The sequence below is a fragment of the Macaca fascicularis genome, chromosome 7 (genome assembly GCF_037993035.2).
Source record: "Macaca fascicularis isolate 582-1 chromosome 7, T2T-MFA8v1.1".
In the NCBI taxonomy this organism is placed as follows: Eukaryota; Metazoa; Chordata; class Mammalia; order Primates; family Cercopithecidae; genus Macaca; species Macaca fascicularis.
The window spans coordinates 71120538-71147959 of record NC_088381.1 but is presented as its reverse complement, the minus strand read 5'-3'; the positions used below and the strand labels follow the sequence as shown (position 1 = coordinate 71147959).

Here is a 27422-nt window from a genome sequence, read left to right as displayed (position 1 = left end):
AACACCTGAGTGGTTAAAAACTAGCTAAGACTAGAATGCAAATCACTTGTAGGTCCTCAGCACTTCATTGATAGGTAATGGAATAACTCAAACTGTCCAGGCCTTCTTTAGAAAAACTAGATCAATCCTTTAAAAAGCAAACATTCAATAGCCAATATTATGTAGACCTAAAAAATAATTGCACGTCCTTTGCTGAGAGTGGGGAGGAGAAGTTTCTTTCACTTTTTCTAGGCTGTCCACAAGTAATTAAATACACGAAGATCAAGAACAACAACAAACGCTGTCCAACTAGTTTTGCTTCCTGACCTTGAACATCTAGTGGGTGAAAAGGTTAGAATGTTGGGACTTATTTTCATGTATGTTTCCCTGTAGCAGAGAATATTACGATCTTTGTACTAAACTTACAGGAGGTCAGCTCTTTGATAAAGAACAGTGATTTATATAGATCACATTTTATGGCCTAATTTTTCCACTTCATCCTGGAAACTGTTTTATGAATATATTTTCAGAATCATTTACAATATGTTTCAGAAATAAAAGAGAAAAAACTTTGATTCAGTGACCAGCATTTGAATCACTGATCAGCCATATAATACTGATTTGACTTTTATGAAACATTTAGCATCATAAGCCTCCTTTTATTTATCTATAAAACAATAATTAGGAGTGAGGAGCAAGATGGCTGAATAGGAACAGCTCCAGCCTCCAGCTCCCAGCGTGAGAGACACAGAAGACGGGTGATTTCTGCATTTTCAACTGAGGTACCGGGTTCATCTCACTGGGGAGTGCTGGACAATCGGTGCTGGTCAGCTAGTGCAGCCCGACCACTGAGAGCTGAAGCAGGGCGAGGCATTGCCTCACCTGGGAAGCGCAAGGGGGAAGGGAATCCCTTTAGAAACTGAGACACACAACACCTGGAAAATCGGGTAACTCTCACCCTAATACTGCATTTTACCAAGGATCTTAGCAAATGGCACACCAGGAGATTATATCCTGCACCTGGCCGGGAGGGTCCCACACCCATGGAGCCTCCCTCATTGCTAGCACAGCAGTCTGAGATCTAACTGCAAGACAGCAGCGAGGCTGGGGGAGGGGCGCCTGCCATTGCTGAGACTTAAGTAGGTAAACAAAGCCTCCAGGAAGCTCCAACTGGGTGGAGCCCACCAAAGCTTAAGGAGGCCTGCCTGTCTCTGTAGACTCCACCTCTGGGGACAGGGCATAGCAAAAAAAAAAAAAAAAAAAAAGCAGCAGAAACCTCTGCAGATGTTAATGACCCTGTCTGACAGCTTTGAAGAGAGCAGTGGATCCCCCAGCACGGAGGTTGAAATCTGAGAATGGACAGTCTGCCTGCTCAAGTGGGTCCCTGACCCCTGAGTAGCCTAACTGGGGGACATCCCACACTAGGTGCAAACCAACACCTCACACCTCACATGGTGGGCTACACCCCTGAGACGAAGCTTCCAGAGCAAGAATCAGACAGCAGCACTCGCTGTTCAGCAATATTCTATCTTCTGCAGAGTCCGCTGCTGATACCCAGGCAAACAGGGTCTGGAGTGGACCTCAAGCAATCTCCAACAGACCTACAGCTGAGGGTGCTGACTGTTAGAAGGAAAACTAACAAACAGAAAGGACACCCACACCAAAACCCCATCAGTATGCCACTAGCATCAAAGACCAAAGGCAGATAAAACCACAAAGATGGGGAAAAAGCAGGGCAGAAAATCTGGAAATTCAAAAAACTCAAAAAATCAGAGCACATCTCCCCTTCCAAAGGAACACAGCTCATCGCCAGCAATGGATCAAAGCTAGACGGAGAATGATGTCGACGAGTTGAGAGAAGAAGGCTTCAGTCAATCAAACTTCTCAGAGCTAAAGGAGGAACTCTGTACCCAGCGGAAAGAAACTAAAAATCTTGAAAAAGAATGGAAGAATGGATAATTAGAATAGCCAACACAGAGAAGGCCATAAACGAGCTGACAGAGATAAAAACCATGACATGAGAAATATGTGACAAATTCACAAGCTTCAGTAACCGATTCGATCATCTGGAAGAAAGAGTATCAATGATTGATACTCAAAAAGCTTATCCACCATGATCAAGTGGGCTTCATCCCTGAGATGCAAGGCTGGTTCAACATATGCAAATCAATAAACGTAATCCAGCATATAAACAGAACCAAAGACAAAAACCACATGATTATCTCAATAGATTCAGAAAAGGCCTTTCACAAAATTCAACAGCCCTTCATGCTAAAAACTCTCAATAAATTCGGTATTGATGGAACGTATCTCAAAATAGTAAGAGCTATTTATGACAAACCCACAGCCAATATCATACTGAATGGGCAAAAACTGGAAGCATTTCCTTTGAAAACTGGCACAAGACAGGGATGCCCTCTCTCACCACTCCTAGTCAACATAGTGTTGGAAGTTCTGGCTAGGCAATCAGGCAAGAGAAAGAAATAAAGGGTATCCATTTAGGAAAAGAAGAAGTCAAATTGTCCCTGTTTGCAGATGACATGATTGCATATTTAGAAAACCCCATCATCTCAGCCCAAAATCTCCTTAAGCCGATAAGCAACTTCAGCAAAGTCTCAGGATACAAAATCAATGTGCAAAAATCACAAGCATTCTTATACACCATTAACAAACAAACAGAGAGCCAAATCATGAATGAACTTCCATTCACAATTGCTTCAAAGAGAATAAAATACCTAGGAATCCAACTTTCAAGGCATGTAAAGGACCTCTTCAAGGAGAACTACAAACCACTGCTCAGTGAAAAAAAAGAGGACACAAACAAATGGAAGAACATACCATGCTCATGGATAGGAAGAATCACTATCATGAAAATGGCCATATTGCCCAAGGTAATCTACAGATTCAATGCCATCCCCATTAAGCTACCAATGAGTTTCTTCACAGAATTGGAAAAAACTGCTTTAAAGTTCATATGGAACCAAAAAAGAGCCTGCATTGCCAAGACACTCCTAAGTCAAAAGAACAAAGCTGGAGGATCACGCTACCTGACTTCAAACTGTACTACAAGGCTACAGTAACCAAAACAGCATGGTACTGGTACCAAAACAGAGATATAGACCAATGGAACAGAACAGAGCCCTCAGAAATAATACCATACATCTACAGCCATCTGATCTTTGACAAACCTGAGAAAAACAAGAAATGGGAAAAGGATTCCCTATTTAATAAATGGTGCTGGGAAAATTGGCTAGCCATAAGTAGAAAGCTGAAATTGGATCCTTTCCTTACTCCTTATATGAAAATTAATTTAAGATGGATTAGAGACTTAAATGTTAGACCTAAAACCATAAAAACCCTAGAAGAGAACCTAGGTAGTACCATTCAGGACATAGGCACGGGCAAGGACTTCATGTCTAAAACACCAAAAGCAACGGCAACAAAAGCCATAATTGACAAATGGGATCTAATGAAAACTAAAGAGCTTCTGCACAGCAAAAGAAACTACCAACAGAGTGAACAGGCAACCTACAGAATGGGAGAAAATTTTTGCAATCTACTCATCTGACAAAGGGCTAATATCCAGAACCTACAAAGAACTCAAACAAATTTACAAGAAAAAAACAAAGAACCCCATCAAAAATAGGCAAAGGATTTGAATAGACATTTTTTAAAAGAAGACATGCATACAGCCAACAGGCACATGAAAAAATGCTCGTCATCACTGGCCATCAGAGCAATGCAAATCAAAACCACAATGAGATACCATCTCACACCAGTTAGAATGGCAATCATTAAAAAGTCAGGAAACAACAGGTGCTGGAGAGGATGTGGAGAAATAGGAACACTTTTACACTGTTGGTGGGACTGTAAACTAGTTCAACCATTGTGGGAAACAGTATGGCAATTCCTCAAGGATCTAGAACTAGAAATACCATATGACCCAGGCATCCCATTACCGGGTATATGCCCAAAGGATTATAAATCATGCTGCTATAAAGACACATGCACACGTATGTTTATTGCAGCACTATTCACAACAGCAAAGTCTTGGAATCAACTCAAATGTCCATCAGTAACAGACTGGATTAAGGAAATATGGCACACATACACCATGGAATACTATGCAGCCATAAAAAAGGATGATGAGTTCGTGCCCTTTGTAGGGACATGGATGCAGCTGGAAACCATCATTCTCAGCAAACTATCACAAGAACAGAAAACCAAACACCGCATGTTTTCACTCATAGGTGGGAATTGAACAATGAGATCACTTGGACTCTGAAAGGGGAACATCACACACTGGGGCCTATTATGGGGAGGGGGAGGGGAGAGGGATAGCATTAGGAGTTATACCTGATGTAAATGATGAGTTGATGGGTGCTGACGAGTTGATGGGTGCAGCACACCAACATGGCACAAGTATACATATGTAACAAACCTGCACGTTGTGCACATGTACCCTAGAAGTTAAAGTATAATTTAAAAAAAAATTAATAATAATAATAATAATAATGACTTTCTGAACTTGCTTTAAGATAATGCCTATCAAATCTTTATCACACTTCCAGGCACATGGTATTCTATATCATTATCGTCTCTTCCTTCTACTTATTTTATTACTCACTGGCAAAGCATAGGGAGCTAGTCAGATTTTCTGATTCAAAGCCACATAATAAAATGATGAATGCCAAGACATCATAAACATATTGACTCTAATTTAGTTTCCATTCCTATTGTACTGAAACAATATTGGCTTATGCTAAGTTATCTTCATTTTCCAATAGGCTCATCTCTCACCACGAACAGTCAGTAAGTCTATAATGAGCTCTCACATGATAGAAGATATTTTTTCTGGCTTACTAGAACATACTTGAGGTCTGAATTGGACAAACCTGTCTAAAGAAACTAAAAGGACCAAGCAGAGGTAATCACTTCTTTCTCCTGAAGTGTCCGTGTCCAGAAACAGAAAATAGTACCTACTGAGATTCCTGGTAAGAACATTTAAGTCCCTTGTAAAGGGTCATCTTGTATCAGATTCTACTTTGGATGCTGGATGTTGGTTTGACATCATTTTCCACATATCTTGACGTCCATTTCTAAACATACCTCGTTGTTTCCATCTCTCTTTTTCTCATTACTTGTTTACAACTCCTTTCTGTTACCTATGCACTAGTAAGCTTCTGTTTATCATCTATCCAGTCAACATAAAAATAAAATTTAGGCCGGGCGCGGTGGCTCAAGCCTGTAATTCCAGCACTTTGGGAGGCCGAGACGGGCGGATCACGAGGTCAGGAGATCGAGACCATCCTGGCTAACACAATGAAACCCCGTCTCCACTAAAAATACAAAAAAATTAGCCGGGCGTGGTGGCGGCGCCTGTAGTCCCAGCTACTCGGGAGGCTGAGGCAGGAGAATGGCGGGAACCCGGGAGGTGGAGCTTGCAGTGAGCCGAGATCACGCCACTGCACTCCAGCCTGGGCGACAGAGCGAGACTCCGCCTCAAAAAATAAATAAATAAATAAATAAATAAATAAATAAATAAATAAATAAAATTTAATTTTTATTCAGTCAAATACAAGCTGTTTGCCACTTAGCATAATTCAACTGCTTTGCCTTTTGTATCTTGAAGTCAGAATTGCAACCCTACTGCTGATGTTAGAATGTGAGGATGCCAGTGGCTGTACCTTTGAGAGTAAATGTACGATATTAGATCTGAAAGGAGATTCCCTAATGTTAAAGCCAAAAAATCTGAGACTAAACAAGTTAAGACACCTCCATAGATTCTCAGAGCTTGTCATCCCAGAAATACTTTGAATCAGAATTAAACTTCCTTGAATTTAAGCCACGTGCCTATGATCTAAACTATGCTAGGGGTCAGGTGTGGTGGCTAACATCTGTAATCCCAGCACTTTGAGAGACCAAGGCAGGAGGACTGCTTGTGCCCAGGAGTTTGAGACCAGCCTGGGCAATGTGGTGAGACTCTGTCTTAAAAATAAATAAATAAATAAATAAATAAATAAATAAAAGAAGAGAAAAAAGGAGAGAGAAAAAAAAAAGAAAACTATGCTAGGTACTAACGTGAGAAATTCATGGAAATTTACAGGACAGCGAAAGCAATGATAGACTATTTCATCTTGGGTACAGTAGAATGTAGCTAGGGTTCTTTACTTCCCTCCTTCCTGAGAGAGGGCAACTTGGCAATTGGCTAGGATGAAGAAATCAGGTAAAACGTGGAAATGTTCACAGAAACTTTAAAAGGCACTATCTTTCTTCTAAATTAGTAATCTAAGTTCAGGATCTTTCAAACCAAAAATGTAAACATTCTATGATGCTTTTTATCCCCATAAGGATCTCTTAGTTCAAATACCTTGATTTCTTTTCCTGTTCATTAGCCTCCCTCCCTCTCTCCTTCCCTCTCTTCCTTCTCTCCTTTGCCTTCACTGTTGTATTTACACTTTTGTTTTCCTCTAGCACATCTGGTAGATTAGCTCTCGTAGGTAAATGGCTTTGAACTAAAGGACTAGCTCTGTTATAAGAACCATAGGTGTCACAGGGTACTTAATAAAAAGAAATAAGAATTAGAAAGAAGAGAAAGGGGTAATGCTGTAAATATTAATGAAAAGTTATTGAGTTAACTTAGACCACCCATGCCAGGCTATTTGAAGCCTTCTTAAATGAAAACAACCGCTCCTGTTTGGGAAAACTTCAAAGGTTTTATTTGCCTTCAATTTTTAGAATTAACAACAAAAGACAAGGGCTGGGAAGGGCTGCAGTTGCTATAGAGAGTGGTAAGAGTGAGTTTCTTGATTGAAATCCTTTTCCAGGGGCTGGTAGCCTATTCTGTTTTCAGGTATTTATAGTTTCATAGGCAAGAGACCTGCAGTTCATTTGGTTGAGCCTGAGGCAGAGGCGAATGAGATCCCCCACGTTGACTGGCAATGTGTAAATCACTTAACTACACCTAGCAAGTCACTTAGATTCCCTGGGCTCCCATGGAGTCACTTGTAAAATAGGAATTCTTTTAGGTTAACTTTCATGGTTGTTATTAGGTGGTAACATTTTGTAAGCAGCAAATGCAATATGAAGAAAATGCACTTTCACTCCTTGGTGTCTGCAATCTTTTTCTCTTTTGTAATCACCATGGGTTACGACGCATTCAACCTATAATGGTATACAATAATCTTCCCTGAATAGTATTAAAATAATCAAGGGATATTTATGGTCCAAAATGAACCCAAGTCTTTTGAATTTTAAAAGTTACCAAGAAACACACACAGATATACATGCACCCAACATATACTTTAAGGAACTGTAAAGAGAAAGAAATTAATAAAACTAAATTAAGTTTAGATTATACATTTAATGCCCCCCCACCCCTGTCAGTGTCGTATGTTGCTGAACTCATAATCAGCATGCGTACACCATTAATTATTCTGCTTTGGTTTTCATCTATTATTTGAAAGGCTAAATATAATAAAGGATAAGAACTTGAGCCATGGAGTTAGTCAAAAGTAGATTCAAATGCCAGCACAGTCTCTTAAATATATTCATGACATTTGGCAAACTTCTTAGCCTCTATAAAACTTAATTTCCTTGTTTGTAAAAGGCAATGTTAATGATAGCATCTACTAGATGGGATTATTTATAGGATTAAGTGAGATAATATTTATAAAATGCTTAGCACAGCATCTGGTTCAGGGTAAGGCCCTAATAAATGTTTGCTTTATTATCTTATGTATAAATTGATATACCTATTATTTACATGGTAGTATAGTAGTCCAGAAAATTATCAATAATGTTCTTTTTTTTTACTGCTAAGAATTTGAGTTATTTAAAATTATGTGGAGAAATAAGTACTATTTATATAAATATGTACATATTAAATATTCTTTTCTGTTATGTTTATTGTCTTGAGTAATATTCTGTAAGCTGAAAACATAGGATCAAATGAGAGATTTTTATGGGCCTTTTTACGAACTGCCAAATTGCTCTCCAGAGAAAAGTAAACCAATTTACCAATAGCTGCATGATATTACTAAACCTCTTTCTTCACAGACACATGAACACTGGGTTTTCACTATTTTAATTTATCTATTATAGAAGAATCAGCATAAAATCATACCAAAATATATTTGATTTTGCTTTTCTTTAACAGCTAGTGAAAGAAGGTTTTTGTTTGCTTGCTTGTTTTGTTTTTGCTATTGTTTTCCCAGCCTAAAATTAGCACTTCTTCTGGCCAATCAGTTCATTTGCCTTGATCAGTTAGGGAGCCATTTAATGTTTTAAAGCAGGACGTGATACTCATAATCTATAATGACTCCCAGGTGGAGTTCCATTCCAGCATTTCCCTGCATGTAGCATTTATTTGCCTGCAACTATAGAAAGAAGCTAAGAATATTCTCAGATATTTCCTACTATGGGCTAATTTTTTAAAATTTGAATAAAATTAAGATGACAGCAGACAATTAAAGAGTGTTATTACCAGAATAGTCATGTAGCATTAATTTGGAATTGATGGAAATAGAAAGTTAACTTGAAACCAAAGATTCTACTAAGACTCCATCCTTTGCTTTACTCTAATGGGATCTTTATGGGAACCATTGTCTCCAATCCCAAATTTCCCATTTTGGCCCATAGATATTAGTAGGGCATTTCCCATCTTCATTCACTTCTCCATGCCCGCTTTCCTTAACCTCTCCAACACAATCACCCCAACCTTGTACTTTCAAATAAAAGCCAAAATACCATGAATTACTGAAGAGAAAGCACCACCTAAATAAGGTTACTTTCTATTAAAACAAGAGGACCTCTCTACATCCAGCTAGACCACAAAAGGGTTTAAAGAACATATAAACTCTTCATTATTGAATAATTGTAAGTCATGGCAGAGCTCTCGTGATTCAAAATGAATAAACAAAAAAATGAGGAAAAGAAGTTGGAAGAGCAGGAACAGGTAAGAAGCACAACCCAGAGGTGGTGAAACATCCTGCAAAAGTACAAGGAGGCCAATGCCTTTCCAGAAGCTTGGCAGTGGTGCACTTCAGGGGAATGACTAGCCGTAGGACACAGAAACAAGCATCATGGAGCCTGTATGAAGGTATCTGGAAAGTTGTTTTTCAAAAAGGAATCTATGGGACGATAAATGAAGAGATAACTGATCCAAATGGAAAGTGAGCTGGCAATAGTACAAACATGAATAAAAGGAAACTCATGAAAGATGAGGAATGGGTGCAATGAAACCCAAATGTAAATTCACCAAAATTAAAATATGTTATCAGCAAAGAATAGAGAGTCTATGCTGCAGAAAATTGAATGTGTGAGGGCAAACTTGAGACAAACTTCCAGAATTTGATGAATTGGGGCAAGGAGGTAAAAAGGATTAAAGAAGAAGAGATAACAGATAAGAGGTTAGAAAACAGATACCAAACACTTCAGAGGAAGATAATGAAGACGTCAGGTGGCATCACTGATCCTTTATAATTGAGACATGTTTCAAGGGAATAGAATGTCCATAATTCAAAATCAATTAAAAGGAACTAAACCACACACACAAGAAAAAAGAAAGAAGGGAGGAAAAAGGAAATATTTTTGATGTAGTAGAAAAATAATCTTTGTGTTAGGGAACAAAGAGAAACTACTACAACTATGAAGGTCGAACAGACAGGGTGCGGCCAGGTGCAGTGGCTCACGCCTGTAATCCCAGCACTTTGGGAGGCTGAAGTGGGTGGATCACTTGAGGTCAGGAGTTCAAAACCAGCCTGGCCAACATGGTGAAAACCCGTATCTACTAAAAATATAAAAATTAGCCAGACATGATGGCAGGCACTTGTAATCCCAGCTACTCAAGAGGCTAAGGCAAGAGAATCCCTTGTACCCAGGAGGTGGAGGTTGCAGTGAGCTGAGGCTGCCCCACTGCACTCCCGTCTAGGGGACGGAGAGATACACCCATCCCCCCCTCCAAAAAAAAGAAAGAAAAGAAAAAGAAAAAGAAAAAACAGGGTACATAGAAAGAAAGAAAAATTAGGCTGGCTACCATAAGATTACACACCAGAATAAATTTGGACACGTCTACACTGTTTTAATGTGTTACCCATAAAATCTCTAGGCAGGGAATGTAGAATTCCTAGGCAAAGGGAAGAGAAAGATATTCACATATGTATTAATATGCAAAAAACTCCATTGATTTACATTTTAAAAAAGAAAAACTATTTTTAAGGTGTTCTCTGAAAAATGTAAGATGAATCAACATTGAGAAAAAAGAATGAGGACATGATTGCATAGAATGGGTAGAGATGAGCAATGCAAGTCATTAAACACAAAGTTGAATTTTAAAATGATCTGAACATGATTATAAGACAATTTAAATGCCATAGGTAATTCTTATTTGGGAAAATTAACATTGGAAAAATTATATTTTTGTTTCAAATAAATAGAACACAGATGATTTTATAAGCAGTATGTACATGCTCAAGGTGCAGATGTATCCTAGGACATTTAAAGTGCTCCAGGTCATAGAACAATAGAGACCAAGTACAGACTTCACTCATTCACAAATATAGGCACAAAGCTCCTGAGTTCACAGTACGTAACATCACTGTCTACATTAAAATAATATTTTAGATCACAGCCAAATACATTTTCCTTAGAAATGTAAAGTAGCTGAATATTAGAAAATCTATAAGATTTTATTAATTCAAGTAAATAGTTATTTTTCTAGATACTAAGGAAGTTTTTGATAAAAGTAATCATCCAGTCTGGACTTTGTTAAATTAATAAGCTAAGAAAAAATAGTAATAATGAAGAAGATATCAACTATTAATATCAAACCAAGAGCCATTTCACTTAATTCTTAAGTGCTTAGAGTCATTCTCATTTTGAAGTTAGGTTTATGGTGAGGATGCTCATAAAATCCTCAGCCTTAAACCCTGGTCTCAAAACTCTAGCCAAGATCATAAGATAAGAAAAAGAAGTAAGCAAAGCTGATGGTCAAAATTTATAAATGATACTGTTTTCTATCCAGACAAACAGAAAAATCCATGGAAATACTTTTAGGTATAACTAGAGAGTTCATTGAAGTTGCAAATAAATATATAAATAACCCAGAAATTTCCTATATAACTAAAACAAGCACTTAGAAGCAATGTAGTGAAAAATACACTTTTTAGATTAACAAAACTTTTTTAAATATTGAAATGAAAAGTTTTTGATGATATATTCAGGAACTACATGAAAAGGATACAAAAAGAATCCCTACAATACTTTACTGATGAACATCAAAGCAGATCTGAATAAGTGAATAAAAATATCAGATTTTATAAAAGTAACATAGACAAGCAGTCCATAAACCAAAAATATCTGTAATTTTAATATTGCCTGAGTTAAAATCCCAGTGGCAGCTAACAACTCATTATAGAGTGCATCCGTGAAAATAAAGAAGGGAATGTAGCAAAACACATTTTTAAACAAATACTAATGAGGTGGTGTTTGCAACATCATACATTTAGATTACAAAGCTACAGTATTAAAAACTATGTGCTCTTGGCAGACAGACTAATGGAACAGAATATAAATCCAAAAAATATACCCAGGTACATGCATGTGTATGTACTATGTAATAAACTGGCATTACTCATCAGTAATAAAAGGTGGATTATTTAAAAATACAAAATGATTCAATAGTAAAAATGTAAAAGAAATTATAATATGTAAATATACTCACTATAAAACTATCTGCCTACCTTGGTTCAATAACAGATAAACAGTGGGTGTGAATTTATCTGTTATTAAACTGAGGTAGATAGGTTTATCCAAGGCAAGAGAAGCAAAGAAAAGAATTGATAAACATAATTACTTGAAAGCAAAAACATTCAATGTCAATAAACCATATAAAAAATGTGAAAGGTAAATGACAATTTGGGGAAAATATTTGCAGCATACAAGACAAACAGAAGTTGAGTACCTTTAACACAAAAATTAAAATTAAATGTAATATAACTTCTTTAAAAAAAGGAATGGTTAACAGAATAATGCACAAAGACATGATTAGGAAATTTATAAAACAGAATACTCATGATATAGAAGGATTTTTATTTGCATCAGAAAACAGCAAATTCTAAATTAAAACAGCACCCCATTTTCTCCTAAAAATGGCAAAGGTTTTAATATAGAAACAACCAGTGTTTATAAAGCTGCAAATAGAAGAACTATAGTACATTGTTTTTGACAGTACTGTATGTCTATTTATCTATAGGTAAAAAATATAACCTATGAATAAGTTCAAATAATTTATTGTCAGCATGATGAATGTAGTTAATGACAATATATTATATTCTTGAGAAATGACAGAAGAGTGGATGTTAAATGTTCCCACCACAAAAATGATAACTTTGTGGGGTGATACATAGGTTAATTACTAGAATTAGCCATTCTACAATGTATATGTGCTGCAAGGCATCATATGGTACACAATAAACACATACAATTTTATCTGTCAATTTAAAACAATAAACTAAGTTAAAAACGAGAAAAATAATTTAAGATACTTCACCAAAATGTTGACAGTAGTTATCAGGATGATGAGACAGGGATAGGGGCGCTTTTGTCTGCCTTCCTAATTTCATTTTCTCATTCTAAAGAACGAAATCATACTTTTACAAATGAAAATCAAGCGCTTTTTAAATTATTAAACATTTTTTTCTAAGATCTATGTAGAATTTTTATTCTTTTAGTGTTATCCCGTCAAACAAACCTAGTTTATGTAGATACTAAGGTGAGCCCAGGCTAAAGCAACAGGACTATAATTTCGGAGAACATGAGAGGTATTGAGCCATTGCTGAGGCACAGCTCTGAAGCTCTGAGCTTTAGCTTTCTCTTGTTATTAGTGGAGGGACAAATGGAGGGTGGGGGGCTCGGCTGAGAAGAGCAAGAGGCAATGGAGGGATACAAATCGAGAAGAACAGTGGCTGACTCGGCAAAACTTAAATGACTTTGCAAAAGACCTGTCACAATGGATAAACGGCTCCTCCTGAAGAAGAAGCTTAGCATTCCTGCAGTGCACACACAATTATTTCCAGGGATAAGATTGAGAGGAAGGAGAAAGCAAAAGGAAAGGAAAGATCAAAAGATGCTTTCATGAGTATGCAGACATTTCTGAAATGAGCAACTGGGAAGAAGACGACTGCAAAAGGAAACACATAACAAAGCATGCATGTACTTCATTTTAAGCGTCAGTCACTAGGCAAACATCCGCTATCTCTGCTCTTCTGCTCTTGAAAAATGGTGAGTTGCTCTGTGGATATTGACTACACTCTAATTGTTTTTATGGTAAATGAAGCATGAAACCTATTGTCAGAAAACACGATGTCCACAGTGTGCAGCCACACTTTGTCTTCCTGGCTGATCACTCCCCAGGAGTTAATGCTGTCTGTGTGCCTAGGAGAGGATGCAGTACCACATCCTTCCATTTTTTTTTTTTTTTTTTTTTTTTTGAGACAGAGTCTCCCTCTGTCACCCAGGCTGGAGTGCAGTGGCACGATCTTGGCTCACTGCAACCTCCACCTCCTGGGTTCAAGACAGGGTTTCGCCATGTTGGTCAGGATGGTCTCGAACTTCTGACCTCGTGATCTGCCCGCCTAGGCCCAAAGTGCTGGAATTACAGGTATGAGCCATGGCACACAGCCATTCTTGTATTTCTTTAGGGCAGATCTTTGGAGAAGAGCCCCCTCACCCACCTTGTTATTCATAATTCCTTCCATGCAACAACAACACAAATCTTCTTGTGGGATGCTGGAAACCCTGTTATATCCAAGGAAGAGGCAGGAGGGGAGGAGGGTGGTAGAGGTCTCCTCTTTAAAACATACACAGATTTGTGTTGACAAACATTGGTTACACTCTTTGTATTACAATAAGAATCCTGACACCAACAAAAGTTCTAGGTTTCACTCTGCTGATTATTACATCTCAGGATTTAACTTTATTCTTCAGAAACTAATCAAATGGTTCTCAAAAAACCTATTGATGGTTTGAAACCAGTAGATTTTATAAATGTTCTCTCTGTCATCTTTTTGTGACCATAAGCTTATCGGCTGGAATATTTTGGGGGTCAAGAAATGCTCAGGGTGATCTCCCTCACAACCATGTAGTTTTCAGGTCCTTTTGGCAAGAATCACAATCTGTGTGGTCAACTGCTTCGTAACGAATAGGAAAATATATTACCATACAAATGTCTGGGTGAAATAGGTAGTTTCCCTCCTGCTGATCTCCACCAAACTCCATGTCTGCCAAACTTAATTCAAATCTATTCAAAGTAGACATATTAATCACATCCTGTTTTCAGGTATCCTGCCCTTAAGGAGCTGCACCAGCCTAGGAAAGGTCAGAGGTCATGGAAGGACCTCTAGCTTCAATCCCCTTGGTCAGGATGCAATTGAAAAACTAATAGTTGTGTGAAATGGTGTGGAAAGGTAGGGGCAAATAATACTATCTCCTTATAATAACCTATATAGCAGCCATTGTATTTGAAGCCTGACATCAAATTCTTTAGACTTGAATTAGAAAAGGCATTTCTTTGATAGATTTCTTTTTGTTCCAGTTTGCAGGCAACTAATCCTCACTGCATTGGATCAAACAGATGGGCACAATCAATTTGACGAAAGCAAGCAATGCCAATTCTGCTCAATCTTCCCTGAATGAGCAGCAGAGGAGAGAGGGGGAAAAAGGGAAAGAAGGAAAAAAAATCCAGGCATGCCTACACCCAAGATAGCTTAGTAAAGGAAAAGATGAAAAGACAAGTTGAAATATATATGCTGGCAGGTGGAAGTGCTTGCTGTCAGAGGGAGAGTCTGAAAACACCACAATGATACCAAACACACGAAGCCTTCAGACACTGAGGGGTGTTGAAGGGGCCAGGGCAGGCGGAAGCGGTTGTGATGCCAAAAGAAATCAGCAGCAGCAGCTCTATGGAGGAAAGAGCCCTGCACTTAAATTTAAGTTTCTGTAGTCTATGGTCTATAGCCCAGTGTGGTGAGCAAGTTAATTACTGCATTTAGATAATCAAGTCTCAGAAAACCAGAGCCTTCCAAAGCAGTATTAAGGCATACTGCTACATCTTTCTAGGCTTCACTGGCCATTGGGGAAGAAGTCACACTGCAACAGTCGCCCAACAGGAACAGGAGGAAAATTCATGAAAATGAGCTAGAAATAAGATGGTCCCAGGATGAATGGCTTTCTCTCTACCTTTGGATGTGAAGTGCATGACCAGATGCCTCCTCATTTAGCAGGAAACACTTTCCCAACAGCTCAATTTTCCCATCCATTCTGACACTCAAAGTGTGGGCAATGACTTAGCTGCCTTTGGCTTCTTGGACTCCCCTCCATCCTCTCTCCTCTCATATGCCCATTATTTCTTCCCCTCTTGCCCCCTGAATTTGTTTTGGTCAAATCTAAAATATTTCTCAACAGGAAAGAGCATCAAAAGGGCTCATTTGGATAACGGTTCTCCTTCCCTTGGCTCATTAACAATCCCCACGATTCTCAGAGATCCAGCCTTTCCCTGCTGTGGCTGGGATCCTGGTTCTCTGAGCCAATGCGTTAATCATCTTCAAGTGGTTCCCTTCATCTTCCAAGAAGGAACTATGGTGTTTGAGAATGGCAAGAGAGTAAAGCATTTCTTGTCTCCAAGTGCCTAGATATTGCCAATGAGATTGCCATTGTTGTCTTCTGAGTAATGGCTCAAAAATGTTAACTGTATACATATAAACACAGAACTGGAAAATATAAGTGTATGTAGATATCCATGTGTGTCACCAAGCCACATCTTCTTTATCATAAGTAAAATGCATTACCTAGAAATATGTATAAATACATATAGTTTTAGATTTGCATATATGTGTATGAACAGGCAGCATCCTCTTTATCATCAGTAGGAAATGATATGTCCCTGGTTTGGGTCATCCAATAGGGCCTAACTGCACCTACCTTCACTTGGCAGTTCTCCCGTATTTTGTCTGTGTAAAGACCCCTAGGTCCACTCGACTTTCATTACTGAGATATTCAGCAATGGAACCACCAAGGTCCAAATTTCTCTGAGCCCTTGGGAGCATCTTACCGCTGGAGGTGCTGGTCCAGAGCCTCCTCCTCAGCACTCAGCAGGGTTGCAGCTCGAGCCAGGAGCTGATGGCTGCAGCTGGCAGATTTCAGCTCCAGGATGAGGAGGCCCAAGCAGAACATGGCTCCCATCTCCTCCAGTTCTCTGGTACCAAACTGTAGACCCTGCAAGTTAAACAAAGCATTAACCATGACAATGTATAATGGGAGCTGAGTGGAGACACATGAAGATTGGGAAGAAGGACTCCTACACACAGGCCTTTTTCAGACAGTGAGAATTAATTATATTTGTCAGTCGCTGTCCATTGTGTTCTGTTGTGTGCATTGTGGATTGGTGGTGATGTCAACATCCAGGGCTCCCCAGAAATACCCCCATGACAATAATGAGCTGGTAGGGATTATAAAGGGAAGTGGGGTGCATGGAGATCCAGGAGTCTGTCCCCTTCCCACACCATGGTCAAAGCAGCAATGCTTTTATCTGTATTTTTACAACAGTTTTTCACTGCTGAAAAAAAAGTTCATAAACAATCTTACTAAGAGATGCCTTTTCCTTCCTCTGAATTTATCAGCCAATGGAGAAGAGTAGGGGAAATCTTTCATATATAAATACTGAACACTGAAACTTTAAAAAAAAAAAAAAAACAGCATTCATTTAGAACCCCCTATTCAGCTGTACTCAGATATCCATGAAAGCAAAATCATGACATGTACTCTATAGTATAATTCATGAAGAAACAGATAATAATAACAATTGACAAAACTTAATTGATCACTTACTGCATGCCAGATAACCTTCTGTGCTTTTTGATTTGCATTAACTCAGTGGATCCTTACCAAAGCCCTATGAGGTAGAGATTGTTCTTTTTTCCATTCCACAGATAAGGAGATGCAGACTTATCAATACAACTAACTTATCCAAGGCCTAGCATCTAGTAAGCACCAGAGGCTAACAGATAAATTCAGGCCTGACTACTCAACATAAAAAGCTGTGTAGCGACTATAAGAGACTCCATTGTGGTGAGCTAGAAAGTGTGTGGTTTTTGAAGTTAGATCAGACTTAAGTGTGAATCCTAGTTTCACTAGTTTCTAACTGTGGGGGCTTGGGCTCAGTGAACGCTATTTGCCTTGATTTTCTCATCTGTAAAATGGAATCATAATTCTCCCTTTCATACCTAGGCATCTGGTGATAAGGAATATTTCACAGTCACAATATTGATCAAAATTAGCTCAATTTATCTTTCTCTCTTCCTATAAAGATTTTTAATACAACAGAATTCAGTGTGGTCCTGAGGTCTTCCTGTTTATAAAGTACATTTGACCTAAATAAAAAGTAATCGATAGTGAATCATTTTTTTGCAAATAGATTTTCACATCCAAATAATAATGATTTATTATGGAAGACAGGAATGGAGCAATAAGAATGCAAAAGGATTGCTCAAAAGCACCCCAAGGAGAAACAAAATTCCAAATTGGGAAATTGTAAACCTCACAAAAGAATTCCTGGCTAAAAGCACTAAAAAGGTAGAAAATCCTCAAATTTATTTCAGCTGTTTGAAAGTTTGATTCGCTGCATGTTTTGACACCTGTTTTCCTAAAGAAAGGAGACATTACTTCGGAGTTAAGGGAAGTCAGTTCCTCCTTAAGCGACAGCAGCCAGAAGGGAAAGACAGATGTTGAACAAGTTGTTTTTTTTCTTAAGTCAATAGAAAAGATCACTTTTTAAAGAGAGAGAAATCTCAGTCTCTTTTCTACAGCTCCAAGGTCTGATTCTTTCCCCACCCCTTTTTCCAGGTTACTTTTATAAAATTCTAGAATGGCTGGCTTGGTTGGAAGAAAGTGAAGGTCACACCCTCCTGCTCAGTCAGTCACCTCACAGATGGCAAAGGAGAGGCGAGGAAGACTCTCCTTTGTGAGAGTAAGACTCTGGCCCTCAGGGGCAGGAGCACTCACAGACACATTTGCAACCCCAGCCTCCAGCAGACACATAACAGGTGCTCTGTAGAGGTTAAAAGAAGGAGTCCTTCGGGAAAATAAACCTCAGAGTGTATGCCATACTGGTAGGTTAGGGAGAGTTCGTCATACCAGACAACTTCTATACAATAACAACTAAAATGATAGTATTTTATAATGTAAAAAAATTTGATGCCCCAGATGATGGCCCACATATTTCAGGTCATGGTTGCCATTGTAACAAGTAGCCCAGAAGACCTTGATTAAAGGAACTTGTACCACTTTATTGGCTGTGGAGACTTGGGCAAGGCCCTTATATTCCATTTTGCACTTCACTATTAATCTCTCTTTACTACTCTATTTTTTTCTTTTTACTCTCACATGGTATAAAACATATTTGAGTATTGTATTTGTTTTTGATTTGTTTTGTTTTAGAGAAAGGGTCTCGCTCTGTCACCCAAGCTGGAGTGCAGTGGCGCTATCACAGCTCACTGCATCCTTGAACTCCTGGGCTAAATATATTTGTTTATGTAGATGACCTCCCCTCACACCCCATCACTGGTGTGGAAGAGAGCTTTTCAAAGGCAAAGACTGAGGAGTATGTTTCTTCCTTTACATCCCTGGCATGGAGCACACACCTGTCAAATGTCATATCCTCAGTATGTGATAAATGGATAAATAACGACTCTAAATGAATGTACGTGGAGAGGCATGGATGGATTTTTATCTCCCAGATGCATATTGTATCTGTCAAGTAGAACTTGACTTCTCTGGGTTTGGGCACGTGAGTGCCTTTAAATCTTGCTCTCCCATTGTCAAATGTTGTGAGCATTAAAAATAAAATTGATTTTATTTTGACTCCAGGAGACTTACTCATATCTCTGGATATAAACTGGGAAACAGGTAAATAAAATTTAGAAATTTTGACCTCCACTTTGGTCAGTTATCATAGGTTCACAGTAGAAAGTTGATGAATAAAACTGGCTCTGGGTATGTTTAAAAGTGAGTATAAATAAAATAGAGATCCAATTCCCTTCTCACCCAGCTCAGATGTCTTAATTAGAAATTTTTTCCACAGATGATAAAACAAAGTCTGACTATAGTGACTTAAACAAGGTTTTATTTTGCACAAAAATAAATTTGAGGGAAAGGTAGGAGGTTCATGGCATATAGGTCCCTATCTCTGCACAGTGTTAGTAAGCAAGGCTAACCAGCACAACCCTCTCTGTGTTTTTTAACAGCTTTTCTTGATAACTCACCACAAAAGAAGAATAGTTATGTCAGATATCTGTAAGACAAACATCAGGTCCAAAAAAGATGTTTAAATAGCACAAATACTGATAATTGGTGTGCAAAAGAGAAAAAACTAAGCAAATGTGGGAAAATGTTCCATTTCATTATTTAAATAAAAATGCCTTCTACACTCTGCAAATTGATAGACTATTACATATATAATATATATACAATATTCTCTTACTATATTATATAAGCTTGCTATATAGTGTGTGTGTGTGTGTGTGTGTGTGTGTGTGTCAGAGTTTCGCTCTTGTTGCCCAGGCTGGAGTGCAGTGGCATGATCTCGGCTCACTGCAACCTCTGCCTCCTGGGTTCAAGCAATTCTCCTGCCTCAGCCTCCCGTGTGGCTGTGATTACAGATGCCCGCCACTACGCCCAGCTAATTTTTGTATTTTGAGTAGAGACAGGGTTTCACCATGTTGGCCAGACTGGTCTCAAACTCCTGACCTCAAGTGATCCACCCACCTCAGCCTCCCAAAGTACTGGGATTACAGGCATGAGCCACCGCACCCAGCATATATTTTAAACTTAATAATACTTAGTGCTGACTCTCATGCTGAAACTGGCACATATCAAAATACCTGGTGGAAGTGTAAATTGATTGAGACCTTCAGGGCAGTGGCCCCGTAACATTTGACATGGTAATGTCACTTCAGGGAACCCTTCCTAATAAACTGAACCAAAATAAAAGGGAAGCTATAGACATAAAAATGTATATTATGACAGTATTATATATAATAATCCAAATTTGAGGGAAATAAAACCATAAGTGTCTAATAGGGGAGTAATGACTAAGGAAATTGTAATGGAATAAATTTGATGGACTATAGGGAAGCTATTAAAATGATAATTATAGTAACCATTTAGAATATGTAAAATGCTTATGATTTAAATAAAGTTGAATAAAGTCAAGGTACAAAGCAGGCAGTCATACAATTTTTGCCAAAGGTTTGGCAATGAAAGCAGAGGTGATGATCCTCAGACCCCACTCCCCTCCACCCACACTTTCAGACTTCATTGCTATAGTTTGCCAAGAAAACGTAAACATTTCCAGGAGAAGAGGCTCCATAATATCATCAAGAAAATATCCACATAGTTCAGAAATTTTAAAGAATACTTTAAGAAATTATTGCAACCTGGAAAAAATGTTTTGAAGATTATATATGCATACAAATGAATGATGGAATTCAGGTTAGCAGTTTGTAAAATCTTCTCTTTATCTTGGATTTTCTGAAGTAGATTTAAATTTATTTTCATTTCTTTTATTTGGGATTTATTGATAGGATAATTAGTATGTTTCAATAATTCTAGAAAAATGTCATCCATGATCTTTTTGAATATTGCCTCTCCCTTATCTCTGTCAAGGAAATCAAATATAAATTAATATTCAATGTATGTTTTCTATTTTCCCTTTGTCCTCCACATCTTTTAACCTTACTTTCTTATTTTCTATTTCTTTGTTTCACTGTAGTAAATTCTGATTTTTCTCATATTTTTGTTCCATATTAATAATTCTTTCTTCAACTAGATTGAATCTACTTGTAAACTCATTCATCTCAAAACCATTTCTAAAAAACATATAACCGTGGTCATTTTATATTACCATAACTGATTATTCCTGCATATGCAGTGTTGATGGGCATCATTCATTAGTTTGATTTTTCTGTTGAGTGTCAATAGTATAGGCCTGTTTTCTCAATTATTTTATAATTTTTAAAATTCTAAATGTATTTTTTTTAATATTAAAGTCTGTTTTTGTAGATTGGTGTTAGTGCTCTTTTCTTCATCTGGAACTTTTGTTTTTCTCCCCTAAGTACTTGAGGACACTGCCAATCAGAAACCACTACAGACAGCATTTTTGGCTTGAGGCCTGTTGGGCTACAGGGACATGTGAATTATGATTCCAAATCTGCTTGAAGGAGGGCTGTGTTTAGAAATTATGAATGAAGACTTTGCCCGTTTTTACTGCTCTACCCAAAGCCATGGCCAAGAAAGTCAAATACGCCCACATTGTCCCTTTGCAGATTGCAGTTTTACTAATTCATTGACCACAGTTGTCATCTCTGGAGGTCCTGGCTTTGTGTGACGGTCCCAAATCAATCCTCAAACCTTGCATGGGTCTCTGCCTTTGTTACAAAATCCAAGTTATAAGTGAATAAGGTTTAGTATCTGCCCCCAAAGTCTTACAACAACCTCTGGTAATCACTTTTTATAAAACAGAGCATCATTGAACATCCTCTGTAAACATGCACAGAGAAAAGATGTTAAATCTATGAAGAAATATTGCAAATAAAAGGGGTCCACTCTGAAGATACCAAACAAATGTCTTTTTGTGAAATAGATTTACTGCCAGAAATGATAAAAATCTGGGAAATCTCTTGTTTATATTTTCTAAAAGAAACGAGTATATTGCATTGGTGAAAGTACATTAAAAGGCACAAAAAGGAAACAATAAGCAATTAGAAGTGACAGCACTATTGAGATGAAAATTCAATCCCTAAATTGAAGGCCAAAATCATGAGTTAGACTGTTCAATGTAGAAAATAAAATCTATTACAGAGAAGACAACTTCAAGAAGTTTTCCAATATCTCAAAGGTAGATGATATGAATTGGATATTTGTCCCTTCCAAATGTCACGTTGAAATATGATCCCCAATGTTGGAGGTGGGGCCTGGTGGGAGGTGTTTGGGTCATGGGGTTGAATCCCTCATGGATGGCTTGGTACCCTCCCCATGGGAACGACTGAATTTTTAGTTCAGGCAAGAGCTGGTTGTTTTAAGTGCCTGGCACCTGCTCCTCTCTCTCTCTTGCTCCTGTTCTCACCATGTGACATGCCTGCTCCCCCTTCACATCTGCCATGAGGAAAAGCTCCCTGAGGCCTCACCAGAAGCTGAGCAGATGCTGTGACCATGCTTGTACAGCCTGCAGAACTGTAAGCCAAATAAACCTCTTTTTTAAATAAATTACTCACTCTCAGGTATTCCTTTATAGCAATGCAAAACTGACTAACACAACAGATTAGATAAAAATGATCAGCTAAATATATAAATAGGAATTTTAGAAGAGATTAGGAAAAAGCGATATGCTCCCATTCGGAATTTAAAACTCAGATAGTATGGTAGTCATAGCAGAAGCCAAGAAGAAAGAAAAGGAAGGAAAGGAGGTTGAGGAGAAGGAAGAGAGTACTCACCTACGGTACAAAACATATCTGAGTTTACATATCAAACAGGGTCTCCAAGTATTTGAAATATGATTAAAGAAAAGAAAGAAAAAAGGATCAAGATCCTTATAAATAACTAAAATTAAACAATCTAATATTTATTCATACTACTAATACCTAAGACAATGGAGCAAGATACATATAATTTTGAAGAGAAAGTATTGTACCTCAAAATGTTATGGGTAGGAGCCTCAGGAAGACAAACCTAGAGAAGGGAAAACATTGAATGCAAGCCACATCATAAACAAAAAAAAGTTTCATAATTTGTTTTAAAATATTAACATAATCCTAATACCAAAAACTGATTATTGTATTACTAATATATAAACAGGGCAGCAAGCCAACCTCATAGATAGATACATAGAAAGATATATAGATACATAGATACATAGATATCTCAATTTAAAAAAAGTAATTTATGTTCAGAAATATAATATATAAAAAATATACATGATTTAGAGAGTATTTTTCTAAGAATGGCATGATGATGATGATGGTATCATTAGGAAATCTGCTAGTATAGATGTTAACATACCAAACATATCAAGATAAAGGGCAGAGAACAGAAGAAAATAGCAGGAACTTCTAGATGGATGCATCTATGTCTGAAACAAGTCATCTCATATGAGCCCACCAGGATTCTTTGTAAACCTGAGAAGATAGCCTGGCATGGTGTGTGTAAACACAGGCCCCAAGACCCATATCGCTGGGGTTACAGTCCTCGTGCTTCCACTTCTAACTGCAGGGTTCTGGGGAAGCCCTTTGACTTTTTGGTGCTTCGGTTTTCTCTATATAATGGAAATAATAATTATAATAATCATAATAATATCTAATTCATGGAGTTGCTGAGATAATTCCATGAATTAATATATAAGTTGAGATCAGTAGTTGGCCCATTGCATATTATATAAGTACTTATTATTATCAATAACAGCAGCAAATGCTTACGTAAAACCAATTGTCAAAATCGTACTTGACATTAACACAGTCCTTGTTAAAACTATCACCAAAACTATGGCCTGCTTTCACCACTGTTATTTACTATATTTGGCAAGACCCACACAATTCAATAAGATAAGAAAAAATGAGTCATACATATTAGAAAAGAAGAATCATATTATCTTTATTTGAAGACTGATTATATCCTAAAACAAACCAAATAAATCAACTGAAAGACAAAATTTATTAGAGATAAGGCCACAGTTGAGTAAATAGGTTACAAATATACAAAAATCCATTTTCTTTGTTTAAACCAGCAAAATAAATTATTAAGTATGATAAAAATTCCATTCACAATAGTCACAGAACTATAAAATACCTGAGAATGAAATTACTAATAAATATCCCAAGAGTTATGTGATAAATCCTAGGACAAAGAGACAGCAAGGAACATCTAAATAAATTCTGGGAAAGCAAGGCCCAGGACCATGCAATATGAATTCTCCCCCTATTAGTCTATCAAAGCATAAGAAATCAGAATGCCACTGGGGATTTTCAGACTTGGAAAACAAATTCCCCTCTGGAAGAATACATGGCAAGAATATCCCAGAATAAAAAGTAAAAACTATTAACGAGGGTTTTCTCTTACAGATAAGAAAAAGCTGTTGTACGCGATGATGATGAAAGGTTTTGGTATTGATATAAAACATGGCAGGCAGATCAAAGGAAGAATACAAAAAGCACAAAAATCTTGGGATAAATAAAGGTTTGCAGTTGACAAAGGAGCCCTTCAGGTACCAGGAAAAGGACTACAATAAAGATAAAAACTCAAAAGCAGTTTGTAATATTTGAGCGAAAAATCTTACCCCAAATATAAAAAAATAATTATTTTGATTAAAGAGTTAAATGATCAAAGAATTTAATGATAAAAAGGAATAGAATATATTAATGTTTTGTCATCTCCAAACCAGGAGAAGGTTTTTCAGTGCATATTTTCAAAGGAAGAAATCATAAAGGAAAATATTAATGATTGGATATATAACATTTGAATATATCTAAATAGCCTGAAATACCACAAACTAAACTAAAATGGAAACAACAAAATAAACATAATTCCAATAGAGAAAAAAATGTGAATTTGCTTTGATATAAAATGTAAATTAATGTAACAATAAAATACTATGATTCTCTTCTCGTCTCAGGCTTACCTTCAGCCTCAAATCATAATCATCTGCTGGAAATGGACTAGAAACAGTCACTGTTACATTCTAGCATTGGCAAAAGCACATACCACCACATTCGTTCCAAGGAAAATTTGGAAGTGTATTTCAAAAGCCTTAATAGTGTTTAAACTCTTGGAGTTAACAGTACAAATTTCAGAAATTAATATTAAGGAAATAATCGCAAAATGAGCAACAGAGAAAATCCAAAATGTGCACCGGTCTATTACTAGTCAGATAAACTTGAGTGAATTCACACTGTGGAAATATTGACATCATAATGTATTTCAAATTGGCAACGTCATAGGGATATAATCATAATGTAAATTACAATTGACTATAGTGTGCTATATTCTTTATTATCCCAATTTTACTTTAAATTTTTAAAATGATATATGGGTACAAAAATGTTAACTGGTTAGAAATGCATGATGAGGTGGCATGATTTAAATATTTTCTTTGCGCATTTTCCTTATTTTTTTTAAATCCACAAATTACGTAATTGCTTTTGCTAGTCATTCTTTCCTTCGGCAATGCATGTAAGCCTGAAAGAAGTATATCTGAATTAAGATGTTGTTTTATGTAATATGTGATTTTAAATCTATAAATAAAATTAAATTTAAAATTAACTTTTATAAATCATTAAATTTAAATTTAATATTTTAATTTAAATGCTCAATAACAAAAGGCAAAGGAATAAGCTGGTTAGGCCTATCTAGTTTCTAAGGTTCCTACTTTTTCCTTCCCATGAACTACCTGGTATCACCTAGATTCCCCTTAACTTTTTTGGGGTCATTAGGCTTGTGTCTACTTGGCAGGGGAGGTAAACACCCAATGAAAAGGTCTGGTGAAGAAATAGCAATGAGACATTTATTTCCTTAGCATTGTCCCTCCAAACATTCTCAGAACCTTTACAAAGAGCCAGCATGAGTTGAAAGACAGTGACTTTTGGAGTTTTAAACAGGTTTGGAGAGGCTCTGAACTTGAATTAAGTGTGTATATCCCCTGCCTCGACATGCACCCAACAGAGATGTTAAAACTGAGTCAATCCGGCCATGCAGATCTGTGAACTCTAATAGGTAGCAGAGAAGAAAGCATGAGGACTGGCGGATGGGCTCTGTGGCTTCTCCACTTATCGACCTGATCAAATGGACTCTAATGCTTTCATGCTGAGGACTGGATCAATCACTAAGCATGTTGGTGTCTCTGCCAGATTTCATCTGATGGGCTCCTCCGCACAAAGCCCCCTCTGTGTGTGTCCTTTCAGCCCAGGTTTCCTAATCCATTACTGACAATTGTTTCCTCAGTAACTGCAAAAAAGGCCATATATTCACTGGCATAGCAGGGCTGAAGGTGTGGGCTAGACTTCAAACGTGTCCTTCATTTCTATGCTGGACCTTCCTTTGGGTCTTTTATTGGTGAAATTGTCCCTACACCATGAATGACCAGAGCAGACCACTAGACCCTCTGTGATTACATTTCCATGTCTTTCTTGAGGATGCATATAGAGGGTAAATGTGAATCAGAGACTGTATCATTAGATAGCCTAGAGTCTGATCAAGCCAAACTCTGTTTTTTAGATGCATAAACTGCATTTAAAAAGTTATGTAATTAAGTAGCACTAGAGCCAGAGTGACAGAAATAGTCCCCTGACTCTATTAAATTGTCCATTTCAATAGAGGCTTTACACTTCATGTATTTGTTTACCAAGAGCTTTTGCAGATCTGGAGACCAGCTTTTCTTATAAATTATGTTCCCCCTAAGTTCCAGATTCCCTCTCTCTTTTCTCATGTCTTCACTAAAAAACTCAATATGGCACCAGAGACATGCACAAGCCCAGTATTGTGCAGCAACAGCCTGCCTCCCTCCCCTTCACTGTGGTGACCACTGTCCCCTGTACTCATCTTCTTTGGCCCTTTGCTCTCTGAGCTCCACACCCTGGCTTCTGAAACCTACCTGCAGCTACCTTGTGTGGTGACTAGCAGGAGTAATCTCTCTAAACCTGGGTCTCTATGGGTTCTCTCAGACCTAATTTTGCACTTTACTTCTAAGACCACAGATTGAGGGAAGGAGAAAGGTGCTGCTGTCCCCATGGTTACATACATCATTTTGAGAAACTCAAATGAAAAGGACAACGACCAATTAGAACAGAAGCTGGACACAGCAATGGAGCTGAGTTCTGCTTTGTTTGGCTTTAACCCTTCAGTTTCTGAATCTCAATAAAGTCCTGGGGGATCATGGAAGAAGTGTGGGGAAGAACAGGATAGTGAAGTAGTGGGTAGGGGATTCGCTTGGTGGGTGCGAGCAGGCGCCATTAACCCACAGGTGTGGAAGTCTTGTAATGCACTATCAATTGGTATAGTCACGCCAGTTAAAACCAGTGGAATATCAATCCTAACCTTTACTTAGACCTCCAAGCCCTACAGCAGCTCATTCAAGTCCATCCAGTATTCTTGGAAGATGATGGGGATAAGACACAAATCAAAACTATTTTCAAAACGGTGAAATAATATTAATATGAAGCTGTACCTCCCTAATCTTCCATATGGTGTCTGCCAAGAGAGTGGTCCACTAGGCGTATCTTCACTGGTCATGCTGAATGGCTAGTAGTTTTTGTTGGGTAAGAGGACCATAATAGTCAAGTTCAGGGCTACACAAAGTGTGGTCTGCAGATTAGCATTTGCCTATGAAATAGTTATGAACTTTTATT

At 37.6% G+C, this 27422-nt stretch overlaps 1 protein-coding gene across 3 annotated transcripts in view; it reads right to left on the bottom strand.

Annotated features, from left to right (window-relative positions):
* AGBL1 (AGBL carboxypeptidase 1) overlaps positions 1-27422 on the bottom strand; it is a 947782-nt gene that overhangs the window by 319463 nt on the left and 600897 nt on the right. For all 3 annotated transcript variants that reach the window (XM_065548375.1, XM_015453343.4, XM_015453344.4), the window contains exon 22: positions 16088-16251. In XM_065548375.1, coding sequence (XP_065404447.1) covers positions 16088-16251 — 164 coding nt within the window. The remainder of the gene's footprint in view (positions 1-16087; positions 16252-27422) is intronic.